This window comes from Hypomesus transpacificus, chromosome 3, assembly GCF_021917145.1.
Source record: "Hypomesus transpacificus isolate Combined female chromosome 3, fHypTra1, whole genome shotgun sequence".
NCBI classification, from domain to species: domain Eukaryota; kingdom Metazoa; phylum Chordata; class Actinopteri; order Osmeriformes; family Osmeridae; genus Hypomesus; species Hypomesus transpacificus.
Genome location: NC_061062.1, coordinates 12511270 through 12524938, shown reverse-complemented (window position 1 = coordinate 12524938; position 13669 = coordinate 12511270). Strand labels below are relative to the sequence as shown.

At 42.2% G+C, this 13669-nt stretch overlaps 2 protein-coding genes and 4 non-coding genes across 8 annotated transcripts; all 6 read left to right on the top strand.

Moving 5' to 3' along the window:
* Positions 1–120: 120 nt before the first annotated feature.
* On the top strand, positions 121–2945 carry rpl13a (ribosomal protein L13a; the record flags this gene model as incomplete). Its single annotated transcript, XM_047013968.1, has 7 exons — positions 121–249; positions 942–1014; positions 1234–1299; positions 1498–1599; positions 1872–1957; positions 2424–2483; positions 2688–2945. Coding segments are annotated over 7 exons (726 nt in total), but the record flags the coding sequence as incomplete, so codon positions are not given.
* Positions 756–838, top strand: LOC124466559. Its single transcript, XR_006955957.1, has one exon. It is a non-coding gene; the product is annotated as a small nucleolar RNA Z195/SNORD33/SNORD32 family (small nucleolar RNA).
* On the top strand, positions 1340–1422 carry LOC124466557. Its single transcript, XR_006955955.1, has one exon. It is a non-coding gene; the product is annotated as a small nucleolar RNA Z195/SNORD33/SNORD32 family (small nucleolar RNA).
* On the top strand, positions 1673–1745 carry LOC124466560. Its single transcript, XR_006955958.1, has one exon. It is a non-coding gene; the product is annotated as a small nucleolar RNA SNORD50 (small nucleolar RNA).
* Positions 2237–2319, top strand: LOC124466558. Its single transcript, XR_006955956.1, has one exon. It is a non-coding gene; the product is annotated as a small nucleolar RNA Z195/SNORD33/SNORD32 family (small nucleolar RNA).
* Positions 2946–3145: 200 nt separating the features above from the next.
* Positions 3146–12850, top strand: LOC124462388 (heterogeneous nuclear ribonucleoprotein R-like). Of its 3 annotated transcripts, none has more exons than XM_047013967.1 (13): positions 3146–3324; positions 4217–4371; positions 4490–4608; positions 4844–4951; positions 5090–5203; positions 5421–5597; positions 6170–6305; positions 6669–6874; positions 7305–7454; positions 7623–7744; positions 7868–8424; positions 9836–9875; positions 11385–12850. In XM_047013967.1, the coding sequence occupies exons 2-13, from the start codon at positions 4218–4220 to the stop codon at positions 11455–11457; spliced, it is 1956 nt and encodes a 651-aa protein (XP_046869923.1). In that variant the 5' UTR covers positions 3146–3324; position 4217; the 3' UTR covers positions 11458–12850. The 3 variants fall into 3 exon arrangements, 2 of the variants coding, with proteins under 2 accessions (XP_046869923.1, XP_046869921.1); XM_047013965.1 differs by having other exon boundaries at positions 4214–4371; XR_006955428.1 differs by having other exon boundaries at positions 3147–3324; positions 4214–4371; positions 9836–9955.
* Positions 12851–13669: the final 819 nt, after the last annotated feature.

Below are 13669 nucleotides of genomic sequence, written 5' to 3'. Positions count from 1 at the left end.
AATGATCGTTTGGATCAATCAACTATCAACAATCATTGTCAGTTCTCCCTGTCATTTGCACAATGAAAATTACGTTACTCATTCTGTCCAGAGGGTGGCTACAAACCTATGCAAGTCTGATATGAAATCTCTACACATCCTTCGAAGAAGGGTGACAAACGTCGTCACTTCCGCAAAACCCCTGTCTTTTACGGCAGGCCAACCCGTCTGTCTTTCTTTTCGCACATCATGGCGGACCGGTTCAATAAGGTGTGTGAGAGCGCTACGTTTAACTTATTTATTACATGAAGAATAAATGGCTAAGATACACCTTTGCGAATATGGTTGCGTAGCCTATTATTGGAACTTAAGTGTTGGCAAAGTTTTGTGATTTTTACCTGAACTGATCGTCTTTTCTGACAAAAACTGGATGTCACGCTTTGGTCTACCACAACGTTAGCCGGACATGCCTCACAATCATGGCAGCCCTGCTACTAGGCTATGTAAACGATAGCAAGCTAGGAACTAGCACGGGCCTCCAATAATTATTTAATATTGTGAATGCCGAAACCTGTGCACGATCGGGGTTTGTGATTTTAAATCACGTCATTGATATTAGTATATATTTTTTGCTTGCATGCCACTCCGTGATTGATCGATCCAACTGCCCGTTCGTTGCCCTGGCCTTTTCCACTCGTGCTCGCTATTTTATCCACATGTGCGTTAAATAATAATCGTTGTCGCCAGGGAATTATACTTACAGTTAGACATTGCTTATTGTCAGTGATGATAACCACAGTTAAGTATTCGAGTTTCACGACCATGAGAATACTTAACTTGCACTACCATCTGAGACATGAGCCAATCGTTCACCGACTAGGTGCGCCTCCAAATGGCCTCTTGAAATCTAGTTGTATGCCAAGATTTGTGCAAATAAACGCATATATTTTATCACCTGCCAGGTTCTGCTGCTAGATGGCAGAGGCCATCTACTCGGGCGTCTTGCAGCCATCGTGGCCAAGCAGGTCCTACTCGGTAAGTGTTATTCTCTTTAAACTAGTCGTTCAGTCAAATGGCCTGTCTAACTTAACAACGTGGGCAAATTACCTATAGCTGTCAGTGATGATATTTTATCTCCCTTGTCTGAATTAAACTGAGGAACTTAATATCTGAGCTGCTGGTAACTAAAGTGTTTTTAGTAATGTACCAATTCTGTAAACTATGTAATTTACCGTTTTCCCTCATTTATTCCAGGTCACAAGGTGGTGGTCGTCAGATGTGAGGGCATCAACATCTCTGGCAACTTCTATCGTAATAAGCGTAAGTTCTAGTTTATGTATTTTTGGGATTTCTCTAGAGCATTGTCTGTGATGATTACCACAGTTAAATCTTTGAGTTTAACGACCATGAGATTACGTAACATGCACTACCATCTGAGACAGAGGCATGAATGCTTTGATAAGTAATAAGTACATTTAAGGTATGTAATTTAACACTTGTACCCATGTCTCTGAAAAGTGAAGTACTTGGCTTTCCTGCGTAAGAGGATGAACACCAACCCTTCCCGTGGACCATACCACTTCAGAGCTCCAAGTAGGATCTTCTGGAGGACTGTCAGGGGTGAGTCCACTGTTCCACATCAGTTGATGGTTTGTTGCCATTTAGCATGGTATTGCCCAGGTTAGGCCTTGCTTGACACTGATGAACCCTATCCCGAAACTGATCCATCTTCTGATGAGACAATCTACGGATCTGATTACTGAGTTGAGTTTGGGCAATACTATCTGTGTGTGTGCATGCATGAGCAACTAGTAAATGGGGAAAGAAAATTAGCTTTTGGAATAATGTTGTGAATGTCCTAGTCATGTTTTACTGCCCTTTAACCCCAACAGGCATGCTCCCTCACAAAACCAAGAGGGGACAGGCGGCACTGGAGAGGCTGAAGGTGTTTGACGGTATCCCCCCTCCCTATGACAAGGTGAATGATGCATCATCCCCATACAACAAGCAGGGCCTGAATCTGATATCTCGATAGCTCAGCCAGTTGGCCCACAGAAAGTGTATACGTGGTTACAGCTGTTGTAATTTTAAGCTGGTACACCATTATTATCTGAACGTATTTTTGCTGAGTCAGAAGCTAAGTTTTTAAATTTATTATGGTTGGTAGCATCACACAAGTAATTTTTTGTTAAGTTTGTGAAGTCAAGTTACTGCCTATTCCATCAGCAACTCTGTTACTATTATTTAGACTTTGCTTATTGTCAGTGATGATTACCACAGTTAAGTATTTGAGTTTCACGACCATGAGAATACTTTACATGCACTACCATCTGAGACTTGAGCAAATAGTATTAAATGCCACTTAAATGAGACGAGCTCGGGTACCATCCACGCTTGGTGGACCTGCCATTTGCTCCAGGGCCTGACGCTGTTTTGTTTCACAGAGGAAGCGTATGGTCGTCCCAGCCGCCCTGAAGATCGTGCGTCTGAAGCCCACTCGCAAGGTAAATCTTAGTGCCTAATCTAGATGTTTCTTTCTTACCATGACTATGATTTAAGTTTCATGATTATTGGTTGTCTGTATATATGTTTGCTAGTGTGCTCAATTGAACATGACTTGCACAGGACAACTTGCAATGCATATAGTTCACTCTTGTTATGAGGTAGGTTATTTGTCATATTTTCTAACCACACTGCTTTTATTCTAGTTTGCTCTTCTTGGACGTCTGGCCCATGAGGTCGGTTGGAAGTACCAGGCTATCACAGCCACCCTGGAGGAGAAGAGGAAAGAGAAGGCCAAGATCCGGTACACCAAGGTGAAGACCCAGATCAAGCTGAAAAAAGTGGCAGAGAAGAACGTGGAGAGCAAGATCGCAAAGTACACTGATGTGCTGAAACAGTATGGTGTACTTGTCTGAGCTGGTTTCTTGTGGCCAATAAAAGAGAATAAATGTTTATAGAAAGTGTTTAAGGTATTTGGTTTGCTTGTGTTTTTGGTTTGGGCAGTTGCACTTGGCCTGTAATAAAGGCATATATTTAAAAATGATGTTGAAATGCTTATCAACTGAGCAGTCCAACTGCACTGACTTCGGCCCTAAAGCATTTACAAGCAAATCGTCCAACAAGCAACGGCCCTGCAAAGTGCCGACGGAAACCCCGTAGATGAGTACGTGCGCGCGAGTGGAATCGGGTTGGATTTACCAGGAGGAAGACTCATGAACGAGCAGTAAGCTGTCAGTCTCCGGTTTACAGACCCAAATAAAGAGGGGAAGGTCCACTTAACAATATTGTATGCATTTTGATAACTCATAATTTTATTTTGTTGCAACTGGCTCAAGTGTAACGGTAAGTTTGTTTCCTAAAATAGCATTTGCATACTGTAAATTGTTCCATCATGTATTTACAACAATAACGTTGGGTTTGGAAAGAAAGATGGGCTCAGTTTTGGGACAAAGAAGGCCATGGCACTAGTACACTAATTTAAGCGTATAACGCTAGGTACTATTAGCCACTATCCATTTATACGTTTTTTTTTTCACCGTTACAATGTTATGAGGCTCTTCAAATTTACCATCAGTTGGCCAGCTTGTAGAGAAGTGTGGGTAATGTAGGGGGCGGGTCGGCTTTATGTTTACAGTCCAACGTTAGTCAAGGCGTTCTAGACAGCCAGGCCTTGTGTCTAGATTGCGAAACCATGGCGTTACCATGACGAATTAGTCGGTGCAGGTGTTATGATCACACAGTTTCTCCCGTTGTTTTCGTTAAACAACGTTATTTCGTAAAGGAGACATTAGCACAGTACTAGCCTCTAACTTTCTATCCACGATCATATTAGCCTTGCCAGGTGCACATTTAGCCTACCTCTCCTTTTTGACGTCACCCCAGTTCCCGCCAGGAATCGTGCTTGTTTGTCCCAAAACACTAGGCCGACTTGTTTGGTGCCCATCTGTCTAGGACGCCGCACGACTAATTCCAATGCAATACCTGCTACGGTTTGTTAATGGCAAAATAATGAGCTGAATCCTTGTATTCTGTTCTGTCTCAACAAAATGTTATCTATAGTCATGCAATTAATTGACAAAATCCCAACCTGTAAAATTGAGCAGTTATATATAGTTCGTTAAAATAGTACTGTTCATGCAATGCTCATAACATAATAACCAATTAACCCAGTCACTCAAAAGAACCATCTCTCTTTACAAATGGATAACTTTTGACCTCTCTCTGGCCCTAGGAGAATGGCTGCAGAGGTGAATGGGAATTCAACTCTGTTGAAGGAGGAAGAGGAGCCCATGGATGTCAGTGCCACTCACACACAGAACTACCAGACCCTGCTAGATGCTGGGCTTCCTCAAAAAGTGGCAGAAAGCCTGGATGACATATTTCAGACTGGTAAGCGAGTGCGAAGGCCAACTCTATAAAACCTTTATATAGACAAATCAATGTAATGTAGCTCTCGCTGAATCTCTCTGTCTATCTCTCTCTGCCCCTCATTCCCCCTTTTTCTCAGGGCTGGTGGCCTATGCTGACCTCGATGAGAGGGCCATTGATGCCCTAAGGGAGTTCAATGAGGAGGGGGCCCTGGCAGTCATTCTGCAGTTTAAGGAGAGTGACCTGTCACATGTCCAGGTGAGTCTGCCTCAAACCCCATCCTCCACAGTAGTCCACAGTACATTTCAAAAAGATTCTGTCCCCCAGAGCAAAATCAATGTACTGTCTCTCAGAATATGCATAAGGCTGTCCTTCCATTCATCCACCATTTTGTTCTGTAAATAGCTTATGTCTTATGGCATCTACTCCAGGTAAGATATACTGTCTTTCATCATCATTGTACATCATTAATGTCTGTGTCTGTCTCTCCCAGAACAAGAGTGCATTTCTCTGTGGTGTGATGAAAACATACAGACAAAGAGAAAAACAAGGAAGCAAAGTTCAAGAATCCACAAAGGGCCCAGATGAGTCCAAGATCAAGGTGAAAAAAAGTGAAATACAGTGAAAGAAGTGCTAAAACTACTATCAAATGCAGTTGATTTGCTTAGTTCTATTGAGCTAAGATGCAGACGTACATGGTCTCTGTGTGAATCCTTACTGTCATTGATTTCCTTTCCAGGCTCTTCTGGAGCGAACAGGATACACTCTGGATGTGACCACAGGACAGAGGAAGTACGGGGGACCTCCCCCAGACGAGGTGTACACTGGAACACAGCCCGGGGTTGGGACAGAGGCAAGGGGAAATGAACCAACTTTGTTATGGTCAAAAACTGCTTTTTTCTGTTGTTCAAAGTCACAACTTGACCACTTTTAAAGTTGTTTTCCCTTGGTTATGGAACTTCTGTACTGTCTATACTCCATTGCAATTTAATTTCACAATTCATAAAAATACCCAACTTCCAACCTAAGCTTGGGAAGTTAAACTTGTCCGTTCTCTTTGGCCGCTGCAGGTGTTTGTGGGTAAGATCCCCAGAGACCTGTATGAGGATGAGCTGGTGCCACTGTTTGAGAAGGCGGGCCCTATCTGGGACCTGCGTCTGATGATGGACCCTCTCTCGGGTCAGAATCGGGGCTACGCCTTCATCACCTTCTGCAACAAGGACGCTGCACAAGAGGCTGTCAAACTCGTAAGACATGCCACTAAGACATCCTCTTGCATGGATAGGATGGGCCATTAACTAAGGCTCCCCCCATTATAGATACGGCACAATACAAATGTCTACTTACCCTAAAACAAACCCAGTTATGACACATCAACAGAGTTCCAAAGTCTGTAGATCATCACTACCTTTATAAATGAGACACAGGATCTGCTTTAACCATCACACAACAGTCCAAATCACTTTTGATGATATTTAAATAGGGTCATGGTTAGGTTAACTTTTAGGACCTTAGATGTATTGTTTATCAAAATACTACAGGAACAACCCAAACCTAAGGTTTTTGGTTAAGGTTAGGTTAGGGATTGGATTGGATGATTATTTGTTGTTAAGCTAGCACCACTTAACCACATTTAAAGGCAGTCTATTGATACAGAGTGCCCTAACATATGCCTTTTACTTGACTGAAGCCTGGCAGACAGTGTGGTCTATTTGTGGTTCATGTGTGATTTCTTAAATGTTTTTACTGTGCATGAATTGGCTACATGTTTTGTGCAACATTTTAAGATTTTTTTTTGTCAACCCTTTTTTGTTTTTAGTGTGATAATTATGAAATCCGGTCAGGTAAATACCTGGGTGTCTGCATCTCTGTCGCAAACAATCGACTCTTTGTTGGCTCAATTCCAAAGAACAAGACAAGAGAGAGCATATTGGAAGATTTCAGCAAAGTTACAGGTTAGAGAAAGATCATAGTTAAAATGTCTATATATATATTGTTTGCAATCAACTATGATTTATAAAAAATATTGTCTGAGGAGACTAACAATCGAATCATAAAAAGAAATGTTATACTCTAATCTATCCGAAAGTGTTGATAGTATGCCTGGGTACACCAACTGGATGTCTAGTGTTGTCATACTTGCATTGCCTCATGTTATGTGTTGCTCTATGTCAAATCCGGCCCTGTATCTGCACACATTAATCTTAATGTCACATACCTGTTCTGGAGTAAAGTGCCACACTTGACAGCTGTTGAGGTAGTTAATCTCCTGACGGGGCGAGAGAAAATACATAAATACTTGTCCATTCCTCCACCAGAGGGCCTAATGGAGGTGATCCTCTACCACCAGCCTGACGACAAGAAGAAGAACAGGGGCTTCTGCTTCCTGGAGTATGAAGACCACAAGACCGCCGCCCAGGCCCGCCGCCGCCTGATGAGCGGCAAGGTCAAGGTGTGGGGGAACCCGGTGACAGTGGAATGGGCGGACCCAGTGGAGGAACCAGACCCAGGGATCATGGCCAGGGTGAGGTCCGAGTCACTGAAACTTGGCTCTGGTCCCTTTAAAAACACTGACCCCATTAAAAACACTAGGACCACAAAACCAGATGAGAGGCCAGAGAATCGAATCCTTGAGAGAGAACAGTCTGAAAAGCAGTTAATAATATTTAATGGACTGAAATTACACTGAGGAGAATTGTGTGATGATTCAGTACTAAGAAAAGCCCATCACTGCGCGGAACAGACTCCCTCGACTCATCAAACACAATTAGGCCTAGATGTTGTACGAGCCATGCTTTTGCAAGCTGTAATGGCACATATGCCACTGTGCCTCGGATATTAATATCCCACTTGAAAAAATAGTTTTTCTCATTGCCCCTTCTCACCCCCATGTTCATCCTTCCTCTTCCTGTGTGGTGATCTGTCTCTCTTATACTGTGTTGGTGTGCTGTCAGGTGAAGGTGCTGTTTGTGAGGAACCTGGCCACCCCTGTCACAGAGGAGCTCCTAGAGAAGACCTTCTCCCACTTTGGGAAGCTGGAGAGAGTCAAGAAGCTGAAGGACTATGCCTTTGTCCACTTTGAGGATAGAGACGCTGCTGTTAAGGTGTGTACTTCTGTCTTTGTGAATCTGTAAATGTGTGTGTAAATAAGCATAAGTACTAAGTAAGTATGTGTGTGTGTAGCAGCTATGTGCGCCAGTCAATGTGTTGAAATTCTCTCTCGGAAAAAGTCACTGGATGTCAACCCCTCTCTAATGTCCACTAATGTCCAGGCCATGCAGGAGATGAATGGAAAGGAGCTGGAGGGTGAGGAGATTGAGATTGTCCTGGCGAAGCCTCCAGACAAGAAGAAGAAGGAGCGTCAAGCCCAGAGACAGCCCCCGAGGACAGCAGGGTGAGTTCTGAATACACCTCGTATCTCGAACTGTTATGGTTCATAAAAACAACACTAAAGGCTATTGTGGTTCATTGTTTGTCCGTCTTTTTGCTTGTTTATTTGTTGTTGTTGTTTTGTCAGGTATGACGACTACTACTACTACTCTCCCCCGCGCATGCCTCCTCCCATGAGGGGGCGTGGCCGAGGCGGGAGGGGGGGTGGGGGCTACGCCTACCCTCAGGATTACTATGGGTACGAGGACTACTACGACGATTACTACAGTTACGATTATCATGACTACAGAGGAAGCTATGACGATCCTTACTATGGCTATGATGACGTTTACTCTATAAGAGGGAGGGGGAGCAGGGTGAACCGGGGTGCTCCCCCACCACCCAGGGGCAGAGGAGCGCCACCCCCTCGGGGCAGAGGCAGCTACGTCCAAAGGGGGTCTCCTATGGGGGTTCCCAGGGGAGGGCGTGGAGGGGGCCGCGGGACTCCTGGAGGCCCAGCTCAATTGCCCCGGGGTAGGGGCATCCGAGGGGCCCGGGGTAACCGAGGGGGCAACGTAGGGGGGAAGAGGAAAGCAGACGGCTACACCCAGCCTGACTCCAAACGCCGCCAGACCGCCAACCAGCAGAACTGGGGCTCCCAACCCATCGCCCAGCAACCACTGCAGCAGGGTGGCGACTACTCTGGTAACTATGGTTACAATAATGACAACCAGGAGTTTTACCAAGATTCTTATGGGCAACAATGGAAGTAGACTAAATACAAATGAACGGATTGGGCTGAGTGTCATCAAGTTTTGATTGGCTGTGTACAAATCGACCAGTTATATCCATAAGACATCGTACAAAAAAAAAAAAAAAAACTCAACTTGCATAATTTGACAAATCTACACACTGCGAAATATGGAATGATTGCACTACAAGTGGAGAAGACGATAAGTGTATATACACAAGCTTGCTTCTTCAGTCTATTCCTTTGTTTTGCTTTGCTTGTGGTATCTGGACATTTACACTTTAAAAGCTAAATCGCTATCTTATTCCTTTTGAAAGTTACATTTAAAAATATTGTTGACTCATGTTTTTTACTGGGGGAAGAACTGGATGATCATGACTACCATTCATTTAATGACCTGCTCTAAACCACCACCCCCTTTCCCTTAGAGACTAAGCCCCTCCCTATTTTCTTTAAGACATAGGACTTGCTTGTACATAATGGCTTAAAGATAATGGCTTTATTTCAAGTTGATTTGCATAAGTGGGTACAAGAAGAGAGGTAGATAGTGCCTTTTTCTTGTAGTGAGACAGTAACATTGCAGTTGTATGTTTACCATTTGTCTAGGTAGAGTAATTGTGTTTTACTAAGTGTTACTACAGTTTTAAAGCTGCCCATTTAAACTACAGGTCTGGCAAATCCTTGATCTGCGAGACAATTTGTTCTTTGATGTGATTTGTATTTATAAATTGTTCTTGTTACATTTCAATAAAACTCAACCATACTCCATTCAGTTATACGAAATTTTCAAATTCAGTTGTGTCATCATGACATACTATGATCTGACCAGTTTTGAGCGACCAAATGTGTTGGCAAATTCCACTTTGAAGACAACCAACCAATAACAGCATATTAAGGAAACAGTTTACTTGACTGCGGTTGTGATTGCAGTTTTTATTGACCATTGTACACCCAGCACAACCTGATACACCTGGAAGCATTAGAGTCTTGAAATCAACATTTGGCACTATGATATTGACTTCTGGAAGACCCAAAAAAAGGATGTTTCGACCACTGCAAATCTATTAGTGTGACATCATATCTTGCAGATGTTGACTATTTGGCTGAATTGTGGAGCAAAAATAATCCTCAAAGACACGGACCACCATTTCTGTTTGCCCCACATGGCCTTGAGCTCTCTGGTTTTCAAACATTGGCTTTCTCATGTTTGGTTAGCTTTTCCCCCGCCTTTTTTTTGAACTTGAAGTACAATTGATCTATCTGCTGTTTTGAAAGACAACATTCAAGTTCATTTTTTTTATTGCTTTTTTTCCTTTTGTTTAGTTGTTTGTTTGAAGTTTCTCCCTTCTATCTCGAACCACCCAGGTGAAGACGGAGGCACGGGTCAGGGCATGGCGGCGCATGAGTGAGTCACGTGAGGAACACATCGTTTCTCTGCTGTGTTCTTCATCATCCCCGCCTCCCCCTCCTCCTCCCATACCAAGGGTGAGCCTTGTTTACCTCTTCACCGCTACACTTGAGCAGCACTGAGTGCTCCTCCTCTCCTCCTCTCTTCCTCTCCTCTTCCTCCACTCCTGAGCCTCAGCCTGCTTCACGTTCATGTTAGACCCAGTAACAGAGGAAGTTCTGTAAAACCTGGTGTTCTTTCAGTGTCAGTGGAGATTTTCATCATTGAAATCAGTTAAATGGTTTCTTAATTATAAGAATCATCTGACTGTGTCTGGGAAACTGGACAAATCACCAGTTTGCCTCCAGACTTCAGTTGCAGATCTCTAATGGAACACAGTGCCTCTTCTGACATAGGGTACTATTCAATAGTAATATTCAACCGTTTTCAAGAAAAAGAGAAGCCTGTACAGGTTTGGGTTTCATGTCAAACTGAATAGTTTACACTTGACCTAAACATATGAACCAAACATATGAACACCTTCGTGTAAAGAAATTGATGCGGCAAATAGTTTGAAACTTCCTAAAAAACAATAGTTCAATTCAAGTTCAGAATCTACATCAGCCTCTTTGTCAATTGGATCAGTATGGTCTGAAATAAAGGTCTTGCACCATAACACGTCATCCAGATGTGCCTTGAAGCCCACAGCCCTGGAGGAAAGTGAATCACATTCACACCCTCATCTTTATAGGAATTAACCTTTTCAGATGGAATTAATCTAAACTGTTAAATGAAATGGGGGTTATACATGACCTTCTTCACCCCCTTCCCTGTGGGTGGGGAAGCTTGGGGGCCAAAGTGTGTTTGGCATGTGGGTTTCAACATCAACTCAATCAAGAAATGTAGTTCTCTGCTAATTCTCCTCCTTTTCTACAGTACCAGAATGCCCTGAGGTAATTTGTTATTCCAGCTATATTCAGCATCTCCATATTCATCAACTATGACCCTTCTCTGATTTGAAGTCAAGAAATATTTTATGTAACCATGATAACATGCCCTGTGGCAGTTTCTTGACAACCCTGACAGCTCAACACTTTCCCATTGACGTGCATAAAGTTGATTATTCATCCATTTGCCAATTCTGTTGTATCTTATTGCAGTGCATTACAGTAACAGAATTCCTTAAACAAGGCAGTCTTTTTACACTTGACGTATTGTTAAAGAGACTGTGGTGTAAGGAAATTCATTCTTGCCATGTCCACATTGCTTACCTAGTTTAGAATATATTACAATAACTCAACTAGACTAACTAAACTGAATATGCCAGAAGCAATAAGCAGTAATGAGAGGTTCAGCGATCAAGAAATAAGAAGTACTCCTGTGCCCAAAGATAATTTTCTGATCTCTGATGTCTTTCTCAAAATAAACAAAAAAAAGAAAACTTCAGATGGCTTCCTAAGCAAGTGACGTAAGTACTTCCTTAAATTAACTCCTTCCTCTTGTCACTTAACTTTATCTACCAATCAGGAAGTGCGTGTGTGATGGAGGGCCTCCGACCCAGCCTTCTCACCACTCAGTGGGGCTTCAGAGGCTGTGCTGAGGATGTCTGGGGTAAGGAAGGTGAAAGACGCAATGGATGGATTTCTTTTAGATCCAAAAGCCTCTCTTCTGTCGCTGTCCTCTTCTCCTCTCCCCTAATCCAGGTGTCAGTCTCGATACTCGTGGGAATTAGTTGCTGAAAGCAGGCGGCAGACTGGGCTTAGGTAAGGAAGACCCCATCAGACACAATATAGGTTTTACGCAACTGGTAGGAAAGAAACTCCTACCTTAGAGAAAGAAAACAAACTTTTAAGACAAACTCTTAAGACTTGCCTACAAGTTACATCTGTGGTCCCTGTACCATAAAACACCTATGTCCAAATTGTATGTACAGTACCAGTCAAAACTTTTGACTGGTACTGTATTACAATTTCAAGCCATCACGCCAAAGTGCTTTGATAATTGAGCATTCACAATGCAGTATTTTAGAGAGTTTTAATTGGTGCAGTATAGCGCATCATGAAATGACAATGCTGGACCACTGACACATAACCATATGTCAAAAGCTATGGTGTTCTGAAGTGTAGTGACACCAATATTAATGGCTTTGATTCCACCCTGGTGCATTTTGTCTCTCTTTCCTATTATAAATCGTCTAATTTATTTTTGTTCAGGATCATGCAACTTTTCTCAATGTAATCATTCTGCTGCCCCAGAATTAATTTGCTTGCATAATAATCAGCCTTAGCTGCTTCTAGTTATACATAAGTACAAGGAAAAATTTAACAAAATTCTGTCATGCCACATTCATAGTTCCATTAATATTGTAAACCCTAGAGGCATTTTAGTTTTTAAGATGTTTCCTGAAAATTGTTTTTTCATTTTGAAAAGTCATGCATGGAATATGAGCAAGAATTGACGATCCCTAGGTCCCTGTCTTGATCAGCTGTAATCTGGACCTCAGAATTAATTTGAGTTATGACACAATCGGTTCGCTTGAGTTGAGCTGAAATTAATAAAAGCTCTGTAAATGTAGATGATGAATCTAGGTCAGACACAGGCAGAAATGGAGCAGCATCAGTTCTACAGTGCTGCAAAGCTGTGACATATCATCATTTACTTCAGCTGGAGGGATATTCACTCTGCCCCATTCTCTTAGTTTTGTTTAAAAACACTCTATTGAGTACATTTCTCTGCGATTAGTCTAAGTTAGATCAAATTAAAGTCTTAATACTTAACTTTACTTAGGTCATCAAGGACTAACATTAAGTTTATTGCTTTGATATTGGCTTATAGATTTATGGATAATGTTAGTTCTGATCAAGTTGTGTTCTGCTGTAGCTCAAATACTTAAAATGAAATAATTGTATGAAATAATTCATAAAACCATGGGTGCTCAAGCTAGATTGTACTAATATTCATGAATAAAAATAAACCAGTTGAATGAACTCAAATATGTGATTTTGTGCTTATTGTGCAGTATGTTTCATAAACAAACTCTCCAATGACACTACTGGGGGATTTTGATCTGGGTCTGTAAAATCCCTCAGCATGGATTTTATTGACTCTCCATTGAGTAATAGTAGTTTACCACATGGGGGCAGTATTACACTGAGTTGATGTGAATGAGAAATTATCTTTATTCACTTCTAAGCAATTAGCAGACCTCATTACTGTGTTGTAATTTTCCAATTCACGGTGGGAAAAATTAATCCATTTAGAAAATGAATAGATGTAATTACTAATTATAAATTTATAAGTGATGTCCGTCTGTAGAAATTCAGCATTTGAGTGGAAGGTGTCTCTTTTGACGAAAGTGAGCGTAACCTTAAGTGCTAAATGGACATTTTAGTTGAATCACCATACTTCTCTGATCTGTGTGCACTCACAGCACATAGGCAGCTGTGTACCTTTCATCCAGAATGTGGTTCTTCCTTTTCTTGTCTTGCCTCAATACCAGTTATCAATGGGCACCTTGTTTACTTACATCCTTCAGTGAAAGAGCTTCAATTACCCACCCGTTGTCAACCTAAGCATTAAATATTCAAGTCATTCTGTTTAGATGAACGTGCCAGCTTCAGCCCTCCATGCAGTTCCTGTGGTTTGGAGTTCCATCTCTGACTTTGGATTGAAGGAGATGTGGAGGACGTCCTCCAACAAAGCTGCATTGAGTCAGTCTCCACCTCAGTGGTGAGGAGAGCAGCACTCTGAGATGAGCCAACATGATTACCTGCTGGATTGTGTGGGCATTGTGTGTGTTTATTACGTGATTC

Coding starts and splice junctions, on each gene's coding strand:
- LOC124462388 (XM_047013967.1), top strand. CDS start 4,218: ATGGCTGCAGAGGTGAATGGGAATTCAACTCTGTTGAAGGAGGAAGAG. Junction 8,425..9,835: donor GCAGGGTGGCGACTACTCTG/GTAACTATGGTT, acceptor CGAACCACCCAG/GTGAAGACGGAGGCACGGGT. Junction 9,876..11,384: donor CAGGGCATGGCGGCGCATGA/GTGAGTCACGTG, acceptor TCTACCAATCAG/GAAGTGCGTGTGTGATGGAG.